Source organism: Triticum dicoccoides, chromosome 6B (assembly GCF_002162155.2).
Source record: "Triticum dicoccoides isolate Atlit2015 ecotype Zavitan chromosome 6B, WEW_v2.0, whole genome shotgun sequence".
Taxonomy (NCBI): domain Eukaryota; kingdom Viridiplantae; phylum Streptophyta; class Magnoliopsida; order Poales; family Poaceae; genus Triticum; species Triticum dicoccoides.
This window is the reverse complement of record NC_041391.1, coordinates 450,144,293-450,169,073: the sequence shown is the minus strand read 5'-3', so window position 1 is coordinate 450,169,073 and position 24,781 is coordinate 450,144,293. Positions and strand designations below refer to the sequence as shown.

Genomic DNA, 24,781 nt, shown 5'->3' with positions numbered 1-24,781 from the left:
ATCACCGGCGCGACACCTTGATCTCCATCATAGCATCGTTATTGTCTCGCCAACTATTGCTTCTACGACTATCGCTACCGCTTAGTGATAAAGTAAAGCAATTACAGAGCGATTGCATTGCATACAACAAAGGGACCACCATATGGCTCCTGCCAGTTGCCGATAACTCTGTTACAAAACATGATCATCTCATACAATAAAATTTAGCATCATGTCTTGACCATATCACATCACAACATGCCCTGCAAAAACAAGTTAGACGTCCTCTACTTTGTTGTTGCAAGTTTTACATGGCTGCTACGGGGTGAGAAAGAACCATTATTATCTACGCATCAAAACCACAACGATATTTCGTCAGGTTAGTGTTGTTTTAACCTTCACAAGGACAGGGCGTAGCCACACTCGGTTCAACTAAAGTTGGAGAAACTGACACCCACCAGCTACCTGTGTGCAAAGCACGTTGGTAGAACCAGTCTCGTGTAAGCGTACGCGTAATGTCAGTCCGAGCCGCTTCATCCAACAATACCGCCAAACCAAAGTATGACATGATGGTAAGCAATATGACTTGTATCGCCCACAACTCATTTGTGTTCTACTCGTGCATATAACATCTACGCATAAAACCTGGCTCTGGTGCCACTATTGGGGAACGTAGTAATTTCAAAAAAATTCCTACGCACACGCAAGATCATGGTGATGCATAGCAACGAGAGGGGAGAGTGTTGTCCACGTACCCTCGTAGACCGTAAGCGGAAGCGTTATCACAACGCGGTTGATGTAATCGTACGTCTTCACGATCTGATCGATCAAGTACCGAACGTACGTCACCTCTGAGTTCAGCACACGTTCAGCTCGATGACGTCCCACGAACTCCGATCCAGCAGAGCTTTGCGGGAGAGTTCCGTCAGCACGACGGTGTGATGACACTGTTGATGATGCTACCGACGCAGGGCTTCGCCTAAGCACCGCTATGATATTACCGAGGTGGAATCTAGTGGAGGGGGGCACCGCACACGGTTAAGAGATCAAGAGATCAATTGTTGTGTCTAGAGGTGCCCCCCTGCCCCCGTATATAAAGGAGAGAGGGAGAGGCCAGCCCTAGAGGGGGCACGCCAAGTGTGGTGAGTCCTACTAGGACTCCCAAGTCCTAGTAGGATTCCCCTTTCCTATCCGGAGTAGGAGAGAAGGAAAGAGGGGGAGAGGGAGAGGGAAAAGGGGGTTGCACCCCTTGTCCAATTCGGACCAGAGGGGGGCGCATGCCTCCTTCATTTTGGCCTCTCTCCTCTATTCCCGTATGGCCCAATAAGGCCCAATACTTCTCTCGGTGAATTCCCGTAACTCTCCGGTACTCCAAAAATACCCGAATCATTCGGAACCTTTCCGATGTCCGAATATAGTCGTCCAATATATCGATCTTTATGTCTCGACCATTTCGAGACTCCTCTTCATGTCCCCGATCTCATCCGGGACTCCGAACTACCTTCGGTACATCAAAACACATAACTCATAATATAAATCGTCACCGAACGTTAAGCGTGCGGACCATACGGGTTCGAGAATTATGTATACATGACCGAGACACATCTCCGGTCAATAACCAATAGCGGAACCTGGATGCTCATATTAGCTCCCACATATTCTATGAAGATCTTTATCGGTCAAACCGCATAACAACATACGTTGTTCCCTTTGTCATCGGTATATTACTTGCCCGAGATTCGATCGTTGGTATCTCAATACCTAGCTCAATCTCGTTACCAGCAAGTCTCTTTACTTGTTCTGTAATGCATCATCCCGCAACTAACTCATTAGTCACATTTCGTGCAAGGCTTATAGTGATGTGCATTACCGAGGGGGACCAGAGATACCTCTCCGACAATCAGAGTGAAAAATCCTAATCTCAAAATACGCCAACTCAACATGTACCTTCGGAGACACCTGTAGAGCTCCTTTATAATCACCCAGTTATGTTGTGACATTTGGTAGCACACAAAGTATTCCTCCGGTAATGGGAGTTGCATAATCTCATAGTCATAGGAACATGTATAAGTCATGAAGAAAGCAATAGCAACATACTAAACGATCAAGTGCTAAGCTAACGGAATGGGTCAAGTCAATCACATCATTCTCCTAATGATGTGATCCCGTTAATCAAATGACAACTCATGTCTATGGTTAGGAAAGTTAACCATCTTTGATTAACGAGCTAGTCAAGTAGAGGCATACTAGTGACAGTATGTTTGTCTATGTATTCACACATGTACTAAGTTTCCGGTTAATACAATTCTAGCATGAATTATAAACATTTATCATGAAATAAGGAAATAAATAATAACTTTTATTATTGCCTCTAAGGCATATTTCCTTCAAAGTCATGCCGAAATTAGCGGAAAATTTTGGCATGACCTTTGCTACAAAGTGGCCAAATCGAGCACCTGAAATTTACCGAAACGGAAATGAATCAACATTCCGGCAAAAGATAGGCCACTCGGCTTCATTCTCTTCAAAGAACAAAAGTCCACTTGGTCACAATCTAACCACTTCAATTAAAAGATATAACATGACCACTTCAATGAAAATATATAATCAACTCCAATGGAAATTCAAAATGTTCAAACATGAAAATTAAAATGTTCATCATGTGGAAAATATTCTTCTGCTAATATTGGTGGTGAACAAACATTTTTGCAAAGTGTCTAAATGGCCAAAAAAAGGCTAAAACAGAAAGTTTTAAATGAAAAGGAAAAAGGCTGCTGAAAATAAAAGGGAAATGAGGGAGAGGCCCTCTGCCTCACCTGGGCTTCGGCCCACCCAAGCCAACTGGCCCAGCTAGGCCGGCCCAGCTCCCCGCACCATGCCCTCTTCCTGTTCCTCGGCCGCGCGCCGGTACAGGGCGTGGTCGCCACCCGACCACCTCGCCGGCCTCGCCGGGAGAGGATAAGGGCGACGCCTTGGGCGCCTCTCCCACTTCCCCTCGCCCACTCCGCCCGCTCCGCCTCTCCCTCTCCCCACCAGATTTCTCCTCACCTCCCCCCTCGTTCCCCGTCCACCTCCGAGCGCAGTCGCCGCTGCCCTCCGTCGTTGTCGCGGCCACCGGCGGCCCCACGCCGGCTGACCCTGTCGGTGAGCTTCACTAGGGTCGACTCCTTCGAGTGGCGCCCTCCGCTGGAACCGGGAACCACCGCAGCCGCCGTTCGTCCTCGTCCTCATCTCCGGCTGCCGTCGATCTTCTTCGTCTCCGGCGCCGTCTCTGCTGCTACTAAACCTCCGAGGGCCACCGTGCGTGCCGCAAAGTGAGCCCCTCTTCCCCTTCCCTCGCTCCCCTGGCCTCTCGGGCTCCCGTAGCCACCGCGTCCGCCATGGCCGAGCTCAGCTCCGCCGCATAGCTCACCGCTCGTCGCCGTCGCTACGGGCCTCCTCCGGCCTCACCGCCACCACAGGAGGGCGCAGCTCGCTCCGCTCATTCGGGCGAGCCCAGCAACGCCCGAAGCCGACGCCCGTAGCTCCACCTCATCGACCGACCGAACACAGCGCCGCGGAGATCGTCGCCGGCGAGTCTTCGGTGACCAAATGGTCATGGGCGTATGCTCGTTGGCCTCACCGCGTCGCGCAACATGCCCCTAGCCTTTTCGCCTGAGATGTAGCGCCGTAGCTCCTTTTCTGCCATCGACCGTAGCCGCTCCGCCGCGGACCTCGTCGCCGGCGACGTTTACGGCCAAGTCCGGCTATGCCACCACCACTACTCGACGCGCGGACGAGTGGCCGTTTGAACGCGCCTAGCCGCACCTCTTTCCATGCCTCGTACACGTTTTCCGGCTAACTTCGGCGACGCACCACCATGGGTAGGCTCGTCGGCGTTGCTCCGGCGCCAGCGCTGACCTGGCACCGGCAGGGACCGCCTCTGGGTCGCTGCCCATGGGCCCCCTGGACCCAGTTGACCACGTTGACCGTGGTCAACTATGCTGACTGGGCACTCAGTGCCACTGACACATGGGTCCCCCGCCTAATTAGCCTAATTAAAACTTTTTCCTAAATAAACATAATTAGTTAAACTAATTAGTCACTGACTAGTGGGGTCCAGTCACTAGTTATTCTGTTTAAATTAAAATGAATTGTTGTTAGCCCACTACTAATGACAAGTGGGACCCACTGGCCTGTTTGACCAGTCAGCGTGTCTGTTGACCTGCAGATGTCATGCTGACACTCTGCTGACGTCATAGTTCATTTTCTGTTAATTTAAATAATTCCAGAAAATGGTTTAATCTTTGAATAATCATAGATAATAAACCGTAACTCGGATGAAAATGTTTTCTATATGAAAGTTGCTCAGAACGACAAGACGGATCCGAACAAGCAGTCCGTTTACCTGTCAGATACCTCTAACTATCTGAACATGGAACATTCCCCCTCCGGTCATCTGTCTGACACAGGTCCGGAACCAGGAAAACATTCCCGGTTGAATTCCCCCTTCACCTTTATCGTGTAGCCATACGTTAGGTCACAGACGGCACAGCATTTTGCCACGTTATGCTTTGTGATGTTATGTTTGCTTTATATTTACTGTTTCTTCCCCCTCTTCTCTCCGGTAGACCCCGAGACCGATGTTGCCCTGTGATCGACTACGTCAACAACGACCCCCTCCTTTCCAGAGCAACCAGGCAAGCCCCCCCCTTTGATCATCCTGATATCGCCCATTCCATTTTCTCATGCTTGCATTAGATTTTGCTACTGTTATTGATTGCTCCTATTCTGATGCATAACCTGCTTTTGTATCTATTGTTGTACCTTACCTGCTTATCCTAAACTGCTTAGTATAGGTTGGTTAGTGATCCATCAGTGACCCCCACCTTGTCCTTGTTGCCCCTGCTTCATCATTGAAGACCCGATCAACAGGATCGAAGACCAGGCCCCGACATCGCACATCACTTCCCCTTAGTTGCTCGACATTACTCGGTTACTATTGAGTGCCGAGGGTGAGGCCTCATCAGCACTTCTGATGTTAACCCTGTAGTGTAGCTATTTGGTCGTGGCCATCGAGGGTGAATTCCTCTTTAACCACTTCCGATACGACTCTGTCGTGCAACCCCTCAAGTGTGGACCTCGAGGGTGGTCCCTCTTACGTTCACCTTGATGATTACATCGAGTGGAGTTCACCGGGGGTGATTCCTAGGGTTTTCCCCTTGATGATTGGACACACGGATACTTGGACTTTACAACTGTTACTTGGAAAGGCGGGTCGACCTTGAGGGGTACCCGCGAGTGATGTGGAGACGGGTTGACCTGGAGGGTGCCCGCGAGATAATTACGAGGCGTGACCGGGCATTCTTAGCCCTTGCCGCAAGTCCTCGAGATAGGGCAACATGGTCACATCTTTCGTGAGTCTCTTCTTGTTACCGCGCGTTCCTAATCCACTACGATTTGGATATTTGATCCGAGGGGCCTCTGGCCTGATAGCACTAACCATCACGTGGGCATAGTATGGGCGTTCTGCGTCGTATACATCAGCTAAAGCTTAATAGACGTCAGCGACTGAGCGGAGCGCGTCGGGTTGGACTGCGTAAGCACCTGCCTTGTTGAAGGAGGTAGCTAGGTCTGCTCACCGGCCGCGTACGCAACATGCAGGAGTTCCCGGGAGATGGCCCATGACCCCTGGGGGCATAGGTTTAGTCCGACGTGCTGTCCTCTCTGTTAATCTAGGTCGGGTTGCGGCGTATTGTTTGGCCGAGGCCGGGCATGACCCAGGAAAGTGTGTCCGGCCGGAGTTAATCGAGCGTGGTGGGTAAGTTGGTGCACCCCTGCAGGGAAGAAAACATCTATCGATAGCCTGTCCTACGGTAACGGACCCTTGGAGTTGTCTCCCGATCAATACAACTAGAACTGGATACTTGTGATGAGAATTGGATTATGATGAGAAATGGATAGTATGGCTCTGGGATTGCTTTCTCGCAGGGAGTCGAGAAAGAATCTCTGGCCGAGGTTGATAACACTACTACTACTTTACTTTATGCTACTCTACTCCCTCCTGTTTGTTGCAAGATGGTGGTTTCTAGAAGATGTTGATAACTCACGGTTGCTTTGCACCCCCCTTTCCCCCTTTCTTTTTCTTTCCGGTTGATGCAACCAGATGTCGGAGCCCAGGAGCCAGATGCCACCGCCTGTGCCTACTACTACGTGGAGACCGCTGACGACCAGGAGTAGTTAGGAGGCTCCTAGGCAGGAGGCCTTTCCTTTTCGATCGTTGTTGCTTTTGTGCTAGCCTTCTTAAGGCAAACTTGTCTAACTTATGTCTGTACTCAGATATTGTTGCTTCCGCTGACTCTTGTGCATTCGAGCTTATGTATTCGAGCCCTCGAGGCCCCTGGCTTATAATATAAAGCTTGTTTTTTTTAATTTGTGTCTAGAGTTGTGTTTTGATATCTTCCCGTGAGTCCTTGATCTTGATCGTACACATTTGCGTGTATGATTAGTGTACGATTGATCGAGGGCGTCAAAAGTTGGTATCAGAGCCAACTGCCTGTAGGTAGCCCCCTTTCCAACTCCTTGGCCGAAGTTGAGTTTAGTCACTGAAAAACTTTTACTAACATGGCTGTGTGTCTTATGGGCCCACGTCGCCATTGGGTGGTATTAGGATCTTTTACTCCTCGTCTATACTCTGGGACTCTGATCACTCTTCTATTCGGGTTAAACGAATTTACTAACTCCAACATTAGGACCCCATGACCACATTCACCCCAAAGTTGGATAATCCATAGTTATTCCTTAGAATAGCCTCTTGAATAGTACACACATCATCGAGTTGACTACTATGTGGTATCCATCATACCTCTTTCTTTATGCATGTTTCATCATGAATGATCCTTGTCTTTGCAAATGCTCAATGCTGAACTACCCCTGTTACATGTTAGCAGGATGGTTAGACCCGCTGGTCGTGGCCGTGGTGCCAACGATCCACCACTACCTGAATTCTTTGCTGGAATGATGCAACAGTTTGAGCTGAACCGCCGGTTCATGGAAGGAATGATGGCTCAGTTTCCTCGTGCGAATATGAACCAACAGCCGGCCCCAGTTACTCTGCAGGACTTCATATGCCTCAAACCGACCATCTACCGCAGCTCAACTCAGCCCCTTGATGCGGATGACTGGCTCTGCGACATCACATATGAAATGGAGTCCGCTAGTGTTGCCCCTGCCAGCTATGTCACCTTCGCATCCTTCTTCCTCAAGGGCCCCGCTGCTCAATGGTGGGACAGCCACAGGCATACCCTACCTACTAGAATGGTCATCACTTGGCTGGATTTCCAAGCTGCTTTCCGTGCCCTCTTCATTCCTCAAGGAATTATGGATAAGAAGAAGCGAGAGTTCCGCAACCTCGCCCAAGGCAACAAGTCAGTTGATGCTTATCAGCGGGAATTTCTGGACTTGTCACGTTATGCTGAAGAAGACATTGCAACTGATGCTTGCAGACAGGAAAAGTTTCGTGATGGACTTCACCCTGATATCAAGCTAGCACTGCTCGTTCATAACTTTGTTGACTTCGCCACCTTGGTGAACAAGGCTATTTAGGTTGAGACTGGTCTTCAGGAACACCAGGGATCCCTCAAACGTAGCCGTGATGCTGGCCCATCTTCGGGCCCATCAGCGCAAAAGCGTCGGATATGGATTCCCCACAGCATGTATCGTCCAACTGCGCCTGCACCAAGAGAGTCTTATGTTGCACCTCGTCTGCCTCCACCACCGTAGAGGCAGCCTCTTCGAGCTGTACCACCCCAAGATCCTGCTCCCAATCCCAATGATGGTTTGCGCTTCAAGTGTGGCCTTCCAGGTCACCGCTCCAGGAAATGTCCTCATAATCAGAACCAACTGGCTCTGCCTTCAACTGGCTGTAACAATCAGCCCCATAACAACAATGCCAGACCTTATGGTCCTGGTCAGGCTAATCATGTTGATCTGAATGAATCTCAAGACCAGCCTACCACTGTGATGGGTACTCTTCTCGTTAATTCAGTACCAGCTTCAGTTTTATTTGATTCAGGGGCATCACATTCATTCATGTCATAAAAATTTTGCATACACACACGACATTCGATGCGAGCCCATGAACACTCCAATAGTGGTACACACCCTTGTGGGCCAATGTCAAACTACCATGATTGGTCGCGACGTTCCCGTTGAGATTGAAGGGTTGGAATTCCGTGTTTCTCCCATTATTCTGGAGTCTTCCAATATTGACCTCATTCTAGGAATGGATTGGTTGAAAGCACATACTGCATCTATCGTTTGCGCCACCAAGGTCGTTCACCTCCTACATCCTTCCGATGAGATAGTAAGCTACCATGCTCAGCTTGTTCAAAACGTTGAAGCACGACTTTATGTCTTGAATGCATTGAACGCAGCACCTCTTGAGGGAATTGAAAAGATTCCAGTCATTCAAGACTTCCAAGACGTCTTTCCAGAAGAACTTCCAGGAATACCCCCTGCCCGGGCTGTCGAGTTTGTCATCGACTTGAAACCAGGCACCGTTCCTATCGCCAAACGACCCTACAAGATGCCGCCTCATGAGCTCCTTGAACTTAAGGAGGAAATCGACAAATCTCTTCGCAAGGGTTTTATTCGTCCAAGTTCCTCTGCTTGGGGAGAACCTTCTCTCTTCGTCAAGAAGAAGGACGGAACGAACCATTTGGTCCAAGACTACCGTCCTATCAACCAAGCTACAATTCAGAACAAATATCCCCTTCCTCGGATCAATGATCTGTATGATCAACTGGCTGGTTCATCGATATTCTCTAAACTCGACTTGAGGTTGGGTTACCTCCAGATCCGTGTTCGTGAAGAGGATATTCCAAAGACCGCATTCGTCACTCGTTATGGTTCTTACGAGTACACCGTCATGTCATTCGATTTAACCAATGCTCCAGCTACATTCTATCGTCTGATGAACTACATATTCATGGATTACCTTGACAAGTTTGTCGTAGTCTATCTGGATGATATTCTGGTATATTTGAAGAATAAAGAAGAACATGCTGAACATCTTCGTCTTGTTCTGGAAAAGCTTCGAGAGCATCAACTTTATGCCAAGTATTCCAAGTGCGAATTCTGGTTACCCGAAGTCACCTACCTTGGGCATGTCATCTCCAAGGATGGTATTGCCGTCAACCCAGAGTGCGTTCAGGCTATTCTTGATTGGACACCTCCGAAGACTATCAAGCAAGTCAGAAGCTTTCTCGGACTAGCCAGCTATTGTCGCCGCTTTGTCGAGAACTTCTTGAAGATTGCCAAGCCATTGACCAACCTGCTTCACAAGGGAGTTAAGTTTGATTGGACTGAAAAGTGTCAGGAAAGTTTCCTGACACTCAAGGACAAGCTGACATCTGCCCTAGTGCTTGCTCCCCCTGATTCTCGCAAGGAGTTCGTCATCTATTGCGATGCTTCACGTCAAGGATTAGGCTGTGTCCTAATGCAAGAGCGCAGGGTGATTGCTTATGCCTCCCGTCAAGTGCGTCCTCATGAAGAGAACTACCCAGTTCACGACCCCGAGCTTGATGCGGTTATCTTTGCACTGAAGCTATGGCAACAGTACCTTCTCGGTAATCATTGTGAGATCTTCACCGATCATCAGAGTCTGAAGTACCTGTTTACCCAGCCAGATCTGAACCTCCGTCAGCAGCGATGGATGGAAGCTATTGCTGACTACAACTGCAGTATATCCTATACCCCTGGTAAGGCTAATGTAATGGTCGATGCCCTGAGCCACAAGTCTTATTGCAACAATCACATGGTTTTCAAAGCTCAACCCCGCCTTTATGAAGAGCTATGCAAGCTGAACCTTCAACTAGTTCCACAGGGTTCTGTGAATAACCTTGTCCTAGAACCAACTCTTCTGAAAGCCATTAAGTCTGCTCAAGCCAAAGATGCTCACGTTGATTTGATGAAAAAGGATCTTGCCTTAGAGAAATCCAGAGATTTCTCACTTGGTGAAGATGGAACCTTATACTTCAGAGATCGTATTGTAGTACCCCGGTTCGAGCTTATGACAGAGAAAGTGATGAAAGAAGCGCATGACACCCCTCTCTCTATTCATCCGGGAAGTACCAAGATGTATCTAGACATCCGTCAGAAGTACTGGTGGTCTAAGATGAAGCAAGACATTGCTCGATATATTGAAGAATGTGACGTTTGTCGTCGCGTCAAAGCAGAACATCAGAAACCGGCTGGACTTCTACAACCGCTTCCGATTCCTAAATGGAAGTGGGATAAGATCCAAATGGACTTCGTCACTGGCCTTCCCAAGTCTCAAAAAGGTAACGATGCTATCTTTGTCTTCATTGACCAATTCTCAAAGGTTGCTCACTTTCTGCCAGTCAAGGAGACAATCACTCCTAGTCAATTAGCAAACTTGTATATCTCCAGAATTGTGTTACTCCATGGCATTCTGAAGGAGATCAGTTCAGATCGCGGCAGTATATTCACTTCAAAGTTCTGGGATAGTTTCCAAGAGGCAATGGGAACTCATATTACCTGGAGCACTGCTTATCATCCCCAATCCCAAGGCCAAGTCAAGCAAGTCAATCAAATTCTTGAAGACATGCTTCGAGCTTGTGTTATTTCTTTCGGCAAGAAGTGGGAAGAATCTCTCCCTTATGCGGAGTTCTCTTATAACAACAGCTATCAAGCCAACTTGAAGATGGCACCCTTTGAAGTGCTTTATGGACGTAAGTGTCGAACCCCTCTGAATTGGTCAGAAACTGGGGAACGAGCACTCATTGGTCTGGACATTATTCAACAAGCTAAAGAGCAGGTTCGCATTGTTCGGGATAATCTCAAGGCGGCCCAGTCCCGCCAGAAGAGCAATTATGATCGTAAACACTGGGGTTCAACTTATCAACCTGGTGAACAAGCTTATTTGCGTGTCACTCCTTTGAGAGGCATTCATCGGTTTGGAGTCAAGGGCAAGCTAGTTCCGCGCTACATTGGTCCTTTCCACATTCTCTCCCATCATGGACTGGTGTCTTATCAACTGGAGTTTCCACCTCAGTTCTCTCATGTCCACGACGTCTTCCATGTGTCGCAACTTCATTGATGCTTCAAGGATCCGGAATTGGTTGAAGTTCAAGATGATCTCACATACAAAGAGCATCCTATCCGCATTCTTGAAGAAGATGAACATCGAACCCGCCAGAAGGTTACCAAGTTCCTCAAGGTGCAATGGTCGAATCATACTAAAGATGAAGCCACTTGGGAGTGCGAAGATAACCTCCGGGCTGAATACCCTGACCTGTTCCTTTCTACCTCTTAATTCTCGGGACGAGAATTTCTTTTAGAGGAGGAGAGTTGTAACACCCCGGTGTAATGATGCTACAGTAACCCCTGGGGTTAAGTTAATCATTTTGCTAAATAGGTGTTTGATCATCATTGTCTCCTCTCTCTTTTAAATTCTCGTTGAATTCAATTTCAAATTATGAGTGAAATTCAAAATGCTCAAACATGAAAATTAAAATGTTCATCATGTGGAAAATATTCTTCTGCTAATATTGGTGGTGAACAAACATTTTTGCAAAGTGTCTAAATGGCCAAAAAAAGGCTAAAGCAAAAAGTTTTAAATGAAAAGGCAAAAGGCTGCTGAAAATAAAAGGGAAATGAGGGAGAGGCCCTCTGCCTCACCTGGGCTTCGGCCCACCCGAGCCAACTGGCCCAGCTAGGCCGGCCCAGCTCCCCACACCGCGCCCTCTTCCCGTTCCTCGGTCGCGCGCCGCTACAGGGCGCGGTCGCCACCCGTCCACCTCGCCGGCCTCGCCGAGAGAGGATAAGGGTGACGCCTTGGGCGCCTCTCCCACTTCCCCTCGCCCACTCCGCCCGCTCCGCCTCTCCCTCTCCCCACCAGATTTCTCCTCACCTCCCCCCTCGTTCCCCGTCCACCTCCGAGCGCAGTCGCCGCCGCCCTCGGTCGTTGTCGTGGCCACCGGCGGCCCCGCGCCCGCTGACCCTGTCGGTGAGCTTCGCCAGGGTCGACTCCTTCGAGTGGCACCCTCCGCTGGAACCGGGAAGCACCGCAGCCGCCGCTCATCCTCGTCCCCATCTCCGGCTGCCGTCGATCTTCTTCGTCTCCGTCGCCGTCTCTGCTGCTACTAAACCTCCGAGGGCCACCGTGCGTGCCGCAAACTTGTCTAACTTATGTCCGCACTCAGATATTGTTGCTTCCGCTGACTCTTGTGTATTCGAGCTTATGTATTCGAGCCCTCGAGGCCCCTGGCTTGTAATATAAAGCTTGTTTTTTTTAATTTGTGTCTAGAGTTGTGTTGTGATATCTTCCCGTGAGTCCTTGATCTTGATCGTACACATTTGCGTGTATGATTAGTGTACGATTGAATCAAGGGCGTCATAGGGATCATCTTTAAAATAAAACTTTCCTAAATTCTTTTCCTTGAAAAATAGTGGTCTTTTCAAAAATCAAAAACCTTTACAAAATGACCTCAGTAAACACTTCTCTGCCTAGGACAGAACCCAAATTCTGTTCTAGCTATTCCTCTCTCTCACACACAAACACACACATTATTTTCTTTTCATCCAAATTGTTTTAGAGCAAATATTCCAATAATACTTGACCTTATTAGAAATTGCAAAGGAACTTCAGTTTCTCTAACCCTTCTGACCTCACCCAAATTTCCACAGCAAGACCTTAGTATCTACACCCAATTTCTTCAAAAATATTCAGGTCCATAGCCCAAATAATTCAAATTTCATTTGAATGAAGTTTGGACCAGATTCAGGTCCATAGTCCAAATAATTTTTTATAGATAAATGCTATTGTTTTTTGTTTATAGCCTCTATTAAATTAAAGCTAAATGCTACTATTATTTATATACCCTATATTAATTTAAAGATAAATGAAATTACTATTTAGGCATTTTCATAAAAATTTGCCCTAGCTAATTTGCTAAAAAACATTGCTACATTTTTTCCCTAAATGCTAAAAAAATCCTACTGTCCTAAACAAATCTAGGGTTCATATGAACATCATCGCATCATCAACATATGAAATTTTCCCTAGCTAGCGGAGAGAGAGAGAGAGAGAGAGAGAGGAGGGCAGGGGAAAGGAGAGGGAGAGGCTTACGGTCGGCGGCGAGGGCGGGCTCGGGCAGCGGCGCCGAGGTTGAAGGCGGCGGCGGTGAGGTCAAGGGCAGACTCGGGCGGCGGCAATGAGGTCGAGGGCGGGCTCGGGCGACGGCCGGCATCGAGGGCATGCTCGGGCGCAGCGCGATTGACAGCGGTGACAGATCGAGTGGGGGAGAGGGGGGGAAGGCCTTAGCAAAATTTTGAACCCGCACCTTGGTTAAGTCAAACTAGCAGTAGCGCTGGTAGGAAAAACACGCTATAGCTAAGTTAGCTATAGCGCTTTCCACCAAAACGCCCTACTGCTACATGAAGTAGTTGTTTATTTTCCTTTTTCTTTTCCTTTTATCTAAGGAACTTGGCTATAGCGCGGGCATGCAAAAAGCGCTACGGCTAATGTAGCTATAGCGCTTTGTGAGAACAAGCGCTACTGCTATGCATTTCTCCTTTATTTATTTTTTCTTTTGTTTTCATTTACATTTTTTTATTTCTCTTTTTTCTATTTCTTTCATTTTCATTTACTTTTCTATTTATTTTTCTAATTATTTTCTTTTTCTTAGCAGTAGCGCTCTACAATAGAAACGCACTGCTATAAGGCACTTAGCAGTATCGTGTTTTCTGTAGAATCGCTATTACTATTCCTAGCCTACCAACAATAGTGTGGGAATTATAGTAGTAGCGCTTTTTCAAGTAGATGCACTACTGCTACACCATAGATGTAGCACGCTTTGTCGACGCGTGCTACTACTAAGTAGCAGTAGCGTGCTTTGTCGACCCACGCTACTACTAAATAGCAGTAGCGCTTTGTTCTGACCAGCACTACTGTTATACCTCTGTGTATAAGGTTTTTCCTAGTAGTGTAGTTGCATATCTAGACAATCTATTTGTTGCTAAACCTAAGAAAAGATAAAAATTGGTAGTTGCCTATTCACCCCTCTCCCACTAGTCAACCATATCGATTCTTTCAACTATCATTATACTTAACTATATCCTAAGATCCGGAAAACATGATCACTAACAACAATTGAGCTAGTCTTAGAGGCGAGACTAGTAATTTTATTTTACTGTTTATCATTCCACACATGCATATGAGTTTTCCACGGAATTAAATATTCCAGGATCATAACAATTATAGCATAGAATATACACTCATAATTATTGCCTTTAGGGCATATTTCCCAAGAAGTGGTGTTGGTCGAGTAAGAATGAAAAACTTGGTCTGCCTTTTGGGGATAACTCCTTAAAACTTTTGCTCCGCTAAACGTTTAAGAGTTCGGTTAGGTGCAGTTAGCTACTCATTTTACTCCTCTAAGGTTTTTAAAGGATCAGCTAGAGATACCCTCATCGTGCATGTATTGGAATATGGGGTCATGGTTGCAGTGCCTTTCTTCGCATAGGTATCCACACACGGTATTAAAATAATTATTCCCTCGAGTTCATTGAATGTTCAGTCATATTATTTGTTTTCCCTCGTGATTATCAATAATTTTCATTGGTAGATCTGGCTCTCATCTCCCAAAAGATTGTGTCATTTGTTTCTTATTTTATTGGCCTACAAGGAATTTTTCCCTCTATGGCCTATCACTTTGGATTATATGTTACAGGACAATAAAATATTTGCTAAAATGCGCAAGACACCAAGTTTTGACGGCATGTTCTTGGAGATAAAAAAAATTAACTGTTATGTGCATTCAGTTGCTCTTTTTTTGCAAGATGTTCAGAAATTATAGTTTTAGTTTTTTTAGCTGCTTGTCATATTTAGTGCATTATCAGCCAACAATATTTTATTTAGTTTCCTGCACGAACACGCCAATTATCCTTCTGGTACAATAGTACACAAGCGATAAGGTCCAGTAGTTCTCTTTTTGGATTCAGGACCAAACATTTGCTAATTAACTTGCAGTTGTGGTACAGAGTAAATTAATGTGTGTTATAGGTGGCTTTTCACCAACTAATCTGAGATGCAAAGATATAACCCGTGCTGAACTTTGATTCGCGGGATTCTGAAATCGCAGAAATAGAAAACGTATAGGACTGGAGCGACATGCCCACTTGAATCCTATAAGATTAGCAAGGAGTGTTTGATGCCACAAGTAAAATAAAGCAATTATAGAAAATGGTTGGAGTTGATGTTAGATTTCCCTAAGGGATCCAATGTTATGAATCCAAGGACCAACATAGGAAAAATTCTAAGGATTTCAATCCTCCAAAAATTCTATAGAATTCTTTTGAATCAAAGGAGCCCTTAGTACCTCTATTTGTCAAAGAAAAAATGCTACTAGTAATATGCGTCAGCACTTAGCAGCATCATGCATCCATCAGTAACCCCAAATTCTGCAAGTTACTCCGTGTACTCATGGCTGATTTCACTTGCAATACGAGGGATAAACTCAACCCGCTATAACATGAGGTAATGACCTATTGTAAACCACTCTAGTGAAGCATGACTTGCTCTCACTTGGTTGCTCTAATGTATGATGTCCTAATTGAATGCAACTTATTGGCTACTTCTCTTATGTTCATGCGTTCCCTTGGGATGTGACGAGTACAAGAAAGAGCGACTTGTATGAGTGATAACAGGCATCCATAGGTCACATTTTCTTTTCCAATATTCGCTTGAATGTAGCCCTTGCGTTCTCCACGGAGAGAGGCATCAATAATATGCAGTATCTTATCTGGATAGTTCCTCTCCACAAAGTTGACCATGTTGAGTTCATTCTCAAACACGGGATCCGTTGGTCTTTTGCCAATGAGCATCTCTAGGAGTACTATTCCGAAACTATAAACACCCCCACAGGTTGATGCCTGGCCACTTTGAGCATACTCTACCATTAGATAAAATTGTATTGATTAATACACTGCAAAGTTTATTGTTAATGTAAAAAACAAATGACCGTAAGAAACAGAAGGGTGGAAATACTATACCAGGAGCTATGTACCCTATCGTTCCCTTCAGTCCGATTGAGGAGTCTGAGCTTGAATGTCCAACGAGGCTTGCAATGCCGAAGTCTCCCATATAAGCATTCATATCATCGTCAAGTAGGATATTTGTTGGCTTCACATCACAATGTATAATCTGCCTTTCACAATCATTGTGCAAATAAGCCAGTGCATCGGCTATACTGATAGCTATGCTTACTCTTTGAGGTAAGCTCAAACATTTCGAAGAACTGCGTGAATATGGGTTATGTAAACATGTGTCCAAATTCCCGTTAGGCATGAATTCGTAAATTAAAGCTTTGAAAGCGTCACCATTATTGTCTATTGTCGAACATGCAGTTAAGATAGGTACAAGATTCCGGTGCCGAATTCTACTCAGAACCTCGCATTCCGTTACAAAACTTTTGTCTGCACACTTCATATCAAGGTCAAAAACCTTAATAGCCACTTGTATTTTAGCTTGAGTTAACCTTCCTCTGTACACTGAACCATAGCTTCCTCTTCCGACAAGGTTTAACTCTGAGAACTTCCCTGTAGCTCGAGCTAGATCATTGTAAGCGACTCTTGGGAATTTCTTGCCAAAAGAAGCAAAATTGAGTATGTTCTTCTTGACGTCTTTTTCCCAAAGAATAAAATGTAAGACAACATTACAAGTGACGCGAAGCCAAATAATGGAATCAACGCTCGGACCAAATAGTATTGTGCCTCTGACCTCTGAGAAACAGCAGGACACATGGGCATGTGAAGATCCATGGCACCTCCACAGAGCCGCCAATTACCCACAAGTGAAACAGCTGTAGAATTTTCGAATATTCCATTTCTGGGTATTTCTCCTTCAAGATGATTATACGAAAGATCAAGACTGTTAGTTGTCAGCCCAGAACTACTCGCTAGCACTTGAGTACACTGATAGATGACCGGTGGATGAGCACACACACGTACTACTTACACACTCACTAGTGTATCACACACACACGTAGTAGTAGTAGTACTAGTACACAGCACTTGAGGCTTGGAGCACACACGGTGGTACTAGAAGGAGGAAATGCCTTGTAATGAAATTGGAATGGCCTGAGTTTTACAACCGGGATGTAGCTCCTTTTATAGGTAGCTGAACCGACTAACTATACGTATGAGCTTACGTCAAGCTCCTAGATTACATCACTGCTGACGACTAGCTTGCTCAGCTTTTACCATAGTAAATTACTACTACTAGTAGTTTCCTTAACTACCAAGGCATGCAGCCGCTACTGCTTTTCTTGCCGACATGCAGCTGCATGTCATTTCCACCTCCTGGCTAAGTAACTGCTACTGCTGCCGCTGTAACCAAGCATGCATAGACATGCATGCATCGAAGACAGGTTTGACTCAACAATCTCCCCCTCAAACCTGTAGGAGGGTCTTGATGATCCCGCTCCTGTCGTGCGGCTCTTGGAACTCGACGCAACCAAGTGCCTTCGTTGGGATGTCCGCCTTCTCGGCGGCCCGTATGCCCTGTTCGTGCTTCTTGATCTCGGGTGCTGCGATCGTCTCGCGGGCTCGAGAAGGTCCCCCTAGGCTTCGGAACCTGTGTGGATCGCCACCATTTTTGTTGGCATCGAACAAGTCCGACCGCGCTGTTGATGGGGACATGAACTGCCCGGGAACCACCTCGCTCGTGGGCGTCAGTGTTTCTGGGGTCGTAGTTCCTGATGTCACACTGCCCGGGAACTCCCTTCCCGGGGTCGTCGTGTCGGACGTCACGCTACTCGGGAACTCCCTTCCCGGGGATGACTTGTCGGACATCGGACTACCCAGGAATTCCCTTTCTGGGGTCGTCGTGCCGGACGCCGCACTGCCCGGGAACTCCCTTCCCAGGGTCGTTGTGCCGGACGCCACACTGACCGGAGTGGCTCCTCTCAGGGTAGCGGAGTCCTTGGTGCTCTTCCCATCAGACTTGCTTGTCGGGTCTCCCCCGACAATCGTGAGTCGTGCCTCCCGCACGGACTCGATGGAGCCCGAGTGCGTCGGGGCTGCAGTGTGGCCGACCATAGAGCATCGTGCCTCCTGCACGGTCTCGACGGTCGCCACCAGCGTAGTCGGGTCGTGCCCAACTACAGAGTCCCGTGCGTCCCGCACGGACTCGATGGACCCCGAGCGCGTCGGGGTCGCGGCATAGCCGACCAGAGAGTGTTGTGCCTCCTGCACGGACTCTATGGTCGCCATAGTCTCGGTCGAGGCCTTGCCGCCCCATGACCATCTCTTCATTGCCTCCCAGTTGAGGCTTGTCGAAGAGTGCCGTGTTGCCCACACGGGCTTGCAGAACCCTGAGAACCTGGTTGTCGGGTTGTGGCCGACCTGAGAGTGCCGTGCCTCTTGCACGGTCTCACTGGTCACCAGCATCATGGTTGGGACGTGGCCCACCATATGCGTCGTTGTCGTGCCTCCTGACACGAGCTTGTTGGGTCGCGAGGATGTCGGGTACGCCTTTGCCGTGCCAACTTGCACGGGCTTGACCAGTGTCGCAGGGGACGTGGTTTCCGGGGTGTGGCTCCCCCACACCTGGGTCTTCATCTCCTCCCAATCGTAGTCTCCCGAGAACGTAGTTGTCGGGGAGAGCGCTACCGATGTCGCGAGGGGATTACTTGAAGAGCTCCATGCCTCCCGCACGGACTTAACGGTTGCCGACACCGTGGTCGCCGGAGGTGCTGCGCCCTCCTGCACGGCTTCGATGCTTGCCAGGACCATGGTCGCCGGAGGCGCTCTACCCTCCTGCATGGTCTCGACGCAAGCCATCATCATTGCTGGCCCACCGTCTTCTTCAGCCTCGACGAGGTTCGCCGCGGCCGCGGCATCCTCGTCAGCCATCCTCTTGCAGCACTCACGGGCCCAGTGGCCCTTGATGCTACAATATCGACACTTGTCTCGGTCGTCGTTGCCGGCACCTCGTCCGGCTCCACCCTGGGTGCGACCGCCGCCTCTGCCGATGCTGCCTCCGCTGCTCTGGGCACCGCCACCACGTCCTTGACGCTTCCTCGCCTCCCACTTCTTTGAGAATAGGAGTTGTCCGCCGCCGAAGCTCTCGCGGCCGTCGTCAAGGCGGTCCTCGACCACCCGCAACCGGCCCGTGAGCTCCTCGACGGAGAGCTCACTCAGATCAAGCAAGGTCTCGATGGAGACCGCTACCTGAGCGAAGCGAGATGGCACGACGCGGAGAAATTTCCGCACGAGTCTCGCATCGTCCATGGTGTCGCCGAGCGCGCGGAGCTGTGACGCAAGGCTGGAGATCCGCATGGCGAAGTCGTCGACGAGCTCGCCCTCCTTGAAGGCGATGTTCTCGAAGTCCGCCCGCAGCTTCTGCGCGTTCACCTCACGCACGTGGTTGCTGCCGAGGCGCTGGGTACGGATGGCTTCCCACGCCTCCTTGGCGCTTGCCTTCGCCGCGAGCATGCCGTGCATCTCCGGCGGCGTGGCGCGCATGAGGGCCGCCACGGCTTTCCTGTCCTCCTTTCTCTCGATCAGGTCGTCCTCCATGGGAGCCCAGAGGCTCGCCGCATGAAGGTTGCACTCCATGATCAACGCCCACTCGCTGTAGTTCGAGCGCATGAGCATCGGGAAGGTGATGGGCACGCTACCGCTGATTGCGGTCTCGCGCACGATCTCCCTAACCACGACCTCACCGCGATGGCCACGCCTGGAGCGGCTGCGCCCTCGCCGCTCCTCCGGAGCCGGCGACTGGGAGCCGTCCTGTGATGGCCGCGACTGGGAACCACCCGAGGTGGTGCGCTGCTGCACTCCTTTACCACCGGCCATGGCTACCACAACCAGAGGCTCTGATACCAATTGTCAGCCCAGAACTACTCGCTAGCACTCGAGTACACTGATAGATGACCGGTGGATGAGCACACACACGTACTACTCACACACTCACTAGTGTATCACACACACACGTAGTAGTAGTAGTACTAGTACACAGCACTTGAGGCTTGGAGCACACACGGTGGTACTAGAAGGAGGAAATGCCTTGTAATGAAATTGGAATGGCCTGAGTTTTACAACCGGGATGCAGCTCCTTTTATAGGTAGCTGAACCGACTAACTATACGTATGAGCTTACGTCAAGCTCCTAGATTACATCACTGCTGACGACTAACTTGCTCAGCTTTTACCATAGTAAATTACTACTACTAGTAGTTTCCTTAACTACCAAGGCATGCAGCCGCTACTGCTTTTCTTGCCGACATGCAGCTGCATGTCATTTCCACCTCCTGGCTAAGTAACTGCTACTGCTGCCGCTGTAACCAAGCATGCATAGCCATGCATGCATCGAAGACAGGTTTGACTCAACATTAGTCTCTAGTCTGTTTAGATCTAATGGGATGGTGCCTGACAAGTTATTGTGTGAAAGATTTAGCATACTCAGCAATTTCAGGTTGCCAAAAGTTGTTGGGATGTTTCCTGTAAGAAAGTTTTGGTCCATTTGCAGACTCTCTAAACCGTAACATTGACCCAAAGAATCAGGGATATTCCCGGTAAGCTTATTTGATGAAAGATCTAAGGCAATGAACTGTTTAAGGTCACTGATGTCAGGTATGTCGCCTTGGAGATTGTTGTGGCTGAGGTCCAAAAGTGTGAGCTGTTGGAGGTTTCTGAAGTTCGGTGGTATGTACCCTTGAAGGTTGTTAGAGCTAAGGTTTAGCTCTAACAATGGAAGATTTCCCATGCTGGCCGGTATGGGGCCCTCGAATTCATTTTCACTTAGATATAGAAGAATCAAGTTAGTAAGATTGCCAATAGAGGATGGGATTGTGCCGGTGAAGCTGTTTGGATTGAGATTTAATATGCGAAGGCCTTTTAGGTTTCCAACCCATCCTTCGATTGTACCACTTAAATTGTTTCCACCTAGTGCCAGTTTAGTTAAGGCATTAAGTTTTCCGATGCTCTGGGGTACTTGTCCTGATAGGTTGTTCCCGTACAACAGAAGGTGGTCAAGACTGGGCGATAGGTTACCAATGGACTGCGGGATAGATCCCTGCAGCTGATTGTAGGACAGTGATAGTATACTTATAGAACTACAGTTTGTCAGTGCATTTAAGAACTCCCAATCGCTGCTGTCCGTTGCTTCATGCTGGTTAAACTCAAGGTTTAGAGTAGTCAGATTTTCAAGCTTTCCAAAAGAAGTTGGAATTTTCCCAGTGAAATAATTCATTGATAAATCTATGACTGTTAACCCTGGAGCATTGCCTAAGGAAGCTGGGATATGACCTTCGAAGGTGTTGCCACCCAAAGTAATTTGTATGAGATTAGGCAGAAGGTCGCCAATATTAGGTGGCAATGCCTTGCCTAGCATATTCGTCTCCAAGCTCAGAGCTAGGAGAGAAGAAAGGTTCAGGATGGCACGTGGGAATTCTCCTGAAAGCATATTGTCACCTAGGAACAAGCCTTGCAATTTCTGCAGTTTCCCGAGTTCATCAGGAATGCTTCCCTCGAGTTGATTTGATCTAAAATCGATGTATTGCAGATTTGAAAGGAAGCCTAGTTTCGAGGAATTGGACCCACTAGCAAGTTCGAGAAGAAGTCCAAGTAGCCCCAATTGGAGCAGTTTGAGAGTGCATTAGGATTTATCCCTGTTAAACTGTTGTTGGTCATAATAAGGTACTGCAGTTGGAGATTATTAAGAACAGGGAAGGTACCGATGAATCTATTATAGGAGAGTTCAAGCAGATTTAGGAAGGTTAGGTTTCCAAGAGAGGGGGTGATATGGCCTTGTAAGTTTTGGCAGGTGAGGTTTAGCCATGAGACGCGGAATGGCCGTGTCGTGGTGCATGTGACACCATTCCACCGACAGAAGTGGGTCGTGGTGTTCCAATTGCTCAAGGCCCCCTTTGGGTCGTCGGTGATGCCCCGATGGAAGTCGAGCAGCGCGTGCAGATCGGCACTGTTCTCGTGGATCCTTGAACAATGGGCGTTGCCAACTCCGTTACAGAGCAGCAGCAGTGCCAGCAGTAAAAGCATGGCGAGCTTCGGCGGTTGCTTAGGAGAGCTCATAAGGCCCTGGTCACCTGCAAGATGTAAATCATGAACTTGGTGGCATGTTATGAACTGTATGCGTAGTAGCGGATGTACGTTTAGGCTCATGCTGAACAATTAAAACTCTTTTTTTGAAACGGGGGCAAAAGTTTTGCCTCATCTCATTGATAAAGAAGGGGTTTGAAACAATTACAACTTGCAGGCTGTGGCAAAAACAAGCGAATGCCTGTGCTAACAGGGAGGACTGCCGGACAGTTATTTGAAGCGTAGTGGAGTAAGTTTAGCAAATGGTTACACTTCTACTTCACCCAAACAAGTCTGAAAGCAAGGCACAAGCCAAAAGAGATTATTAAGGAGAGAGAAACACACCTCTGCTCGGCTGGGGAGCACAACAGTAGCGGAGCCGTTTCTGCTTGGTTTTGCCGGGTGGTGATGTATGGGCTGTGAACTGTGCGTGGATGCTCAGCTGGCTGAGGCCCCAGGGGTTTAAAAACACAATTACAGAGGCCTCACATCCACACACATGCATCTCATCTGAAATTCTCACGCCTTATCTTACCTTGAATGCGGCTACAGCGAAGACCTGGAATCCATCAGACTTTCCAGTAAACGCTACTTTTCACCTCTTTGTCGTCCACCGGTGTGGTCTCTGTTTGAGCTGGACAAGGTTGTTGCGGCATGTCTAGCCTCGAATCGAACGGGTCTACCGATTGTCCAGCTATATACTTTTCGACCGGAACCAGACAGATATCTTCCACATTGATGTGCGACCTCTCTCCAGCGATTACGATGCTGACAAACATCAGCATGTGGAACGGTTTACTGGTCTGAGGTTCTCGTTTTTCAGTTACGTTTGTTTTTTTCGTCAAAATAAAATTATTGTTGGTTCTTTACGATGGCGAAGCGTATTGTGTGGATATGCTTCGATTCTCGGTTATTTGGATGGACTAGCGGGTCAAGTAAACGTGTATCTGTTCGATAAGGACGAAAGAGCCACGATACAGATGCCGTAGCTTCCACGGAGGTTACGTTGAGGGTGGACATGGTCCGATACGGGAAGAAATCTCTTGCGGCGTGCAGGCCCCGCTTGGGATGGATGTAAATTTATACACTTGTATTTATTTTACAAGTGTATATTACCGGTCACAAGCTGATTTCCAACTGGAAACAAAACGACGCTCGAGACGGGTATTCTAAACCGGCGGAATACGAGGGGAAACGCTAAACCAAGCAGGGGGCGTGACCTTCGTGAGCATAAGAAGACGTTGTTATCAGCGATCCAGGCCCTTGACCTGCGCGCTGATTCGGTTGGGCTTTCTCCGGATGAGTGGTTGTCCCGGTATGACCTGGAAGACCAGCTCTCCGTGATCTATATCGATGAGGAGGCCTATTGGCGCCTCCGGGGTGCTCAGAAGTGGGTCTTGAAGGGCGACGCGAATACGGCATACTTCCAGGCCATTGCCAACGGCCGTAGACGCAATACCATCCCTCTCTTGTGGGAGGGGGAGACACTTCTGTAGACCCCTCGCGACATTCGGTCCCACGTTGACGGATTCTATAGATCCTTGTTCTCTGCCGCTCCTCGGAGCGGCCTTTCTCTTGCCCACGACTGTTGGGCCGGTTCCCAGTTGGTGTCTGAGGCGGAGAACGCGGCCCTGACGGCCCCTTTCTCCGATCAGGATGTCTGGGAAGCCATTAAGGGCATGAACTCCTCTGCACCGGGACCGGATGGCCTTCCTGTGAGATTCTTCCAGGCCTTTTGGAACGTGATTAAACCGGAGGTCATGGCTATCTTTGACGAGTTCTACGTTGGCTCCATTGACCTCGGGCGACTCAACTACGGGATCATCTTGCTCATCCCGAAGGTTACCGGGGTGTCTGACATTCGCCAATTTCGGCCGATCACGGTCATTAACGTCATCTTCCGGATCCTGGCTAAAGGGTACGCCAATAGGGTGACCCTGCTGGCCGACCGTGTCACGCACCCCAACCAGACGGCTTTCATTAAGGGCCGGTACATCCTGGATGGGGTCCTAGTCCTTCATGAAGTCCTCCATGAGGTCCGCTCCAAAAACCTCAAGGCGGTCTTTCTGAAGATTGACTTCCATAAAGCTTACGACACGGTTAGCTAGCCCTTCCTTAGGGAGGTCCTTCTTCGGAAGGGCTTTCACGACCGGTGGATTACTCGTGTCATGCAAATGGTCACGTGCGGTCGTACGGCCGTGAACATCAACGGCGAGATTGGCCCTTTCTTCCCCACCCTATGTGGGGTCAGACAAGGCGATCATTTCTCCCCGTTCTTGTTCAATATGGTCGTGGACGCGCTGGCATCCATCCTTGATAAGGCGAAAGCCGCGGGCCATATTCGTGGGATCACTCCCCACCTCGCCGGTGGCTCTGGGATATCCATTCTCCAGTATGCCGACGACACTATCATTATGGTTGAAGGCTCGGAGAACGATATCGCCAACCTCAAGTTCCTCCTTCTCTGCTTCCAACAGATGTCGGGTCTCAAGATCAACTTCGACAAGAGCGATGTGATGGTGATGGGATACCTCCCCACCGAGTCTTTGGCCATCGCCAACAGGCTTAATTGCCGCATGGGCTCTTTCCCCACTACTTACTTGAGGACGCCCATTAGTGACTCCAGGCTTACCGTCGCGGACTTGCGCCCCTCCGTAGCCAAGCTCCGAACACGCGTCGAACCCTGGCAGGGGCGGTGG

At 48.5% G+C, this 24,781-nt stretch overlaps 2 protein-coding genes across 2 annotated transcripts; both read right to left on the bottom strand.

Moving 5' to 3' along the window:
* Window positions 1-15,295: 15,295 nt before the first annotated feature.
* On the bottom strand, window positions 15,296-16,956 carry LOC119322557 (probable LRR receptor-like serine/threonine-protein kinase At3g47570). Its single transcript, XM_037596038.1, has 3 exons — window positions 16,763-16,956; window positions 16,036-16,665; window positions 15,296-15,935 (listed from the first exon to the last, which is right to left on the bottom strand). Exons 1-3 carry the CDS (start codon window positions 16,866-16,868, stop codon window positions 15,565-15,567), a joined length of 1,107 nt encoding a protein of 368 aa, XP_037451935.1. The 5' UTR covers window positions 16,869-16,956; the 3' UTR covers window positions 15,296-15,564.
* A 124-nt stretch (window positions 16,957-17,080) lies between these two features.
* On the bottom strand, window positions 17,081-22,556 carry LOC119322556 (mucin-4-like). Its single transcript, XM_037596037.1, has 2 exons — window positions 22,428-22,556; window positions 17,081-22,090 (listed from the first exon to the last, which is right to left on the bottom strand). The coding sequence occupies exon 2, from the start codon at window positions 19,840-19,842 to the stop codon at window positions 17,434-17,436; it is 2,409 nt and encodes an 802-aa protein (XP_037451934.1). The 5' UTR covers window positions 19,843-22,090; window positions 22,428-22,556; the 3' UTR covers window positions 17,081-17,433.
* Between the last annotated feature and the right edge of the window lie 2,225 nt (window positions 22,557-24,781).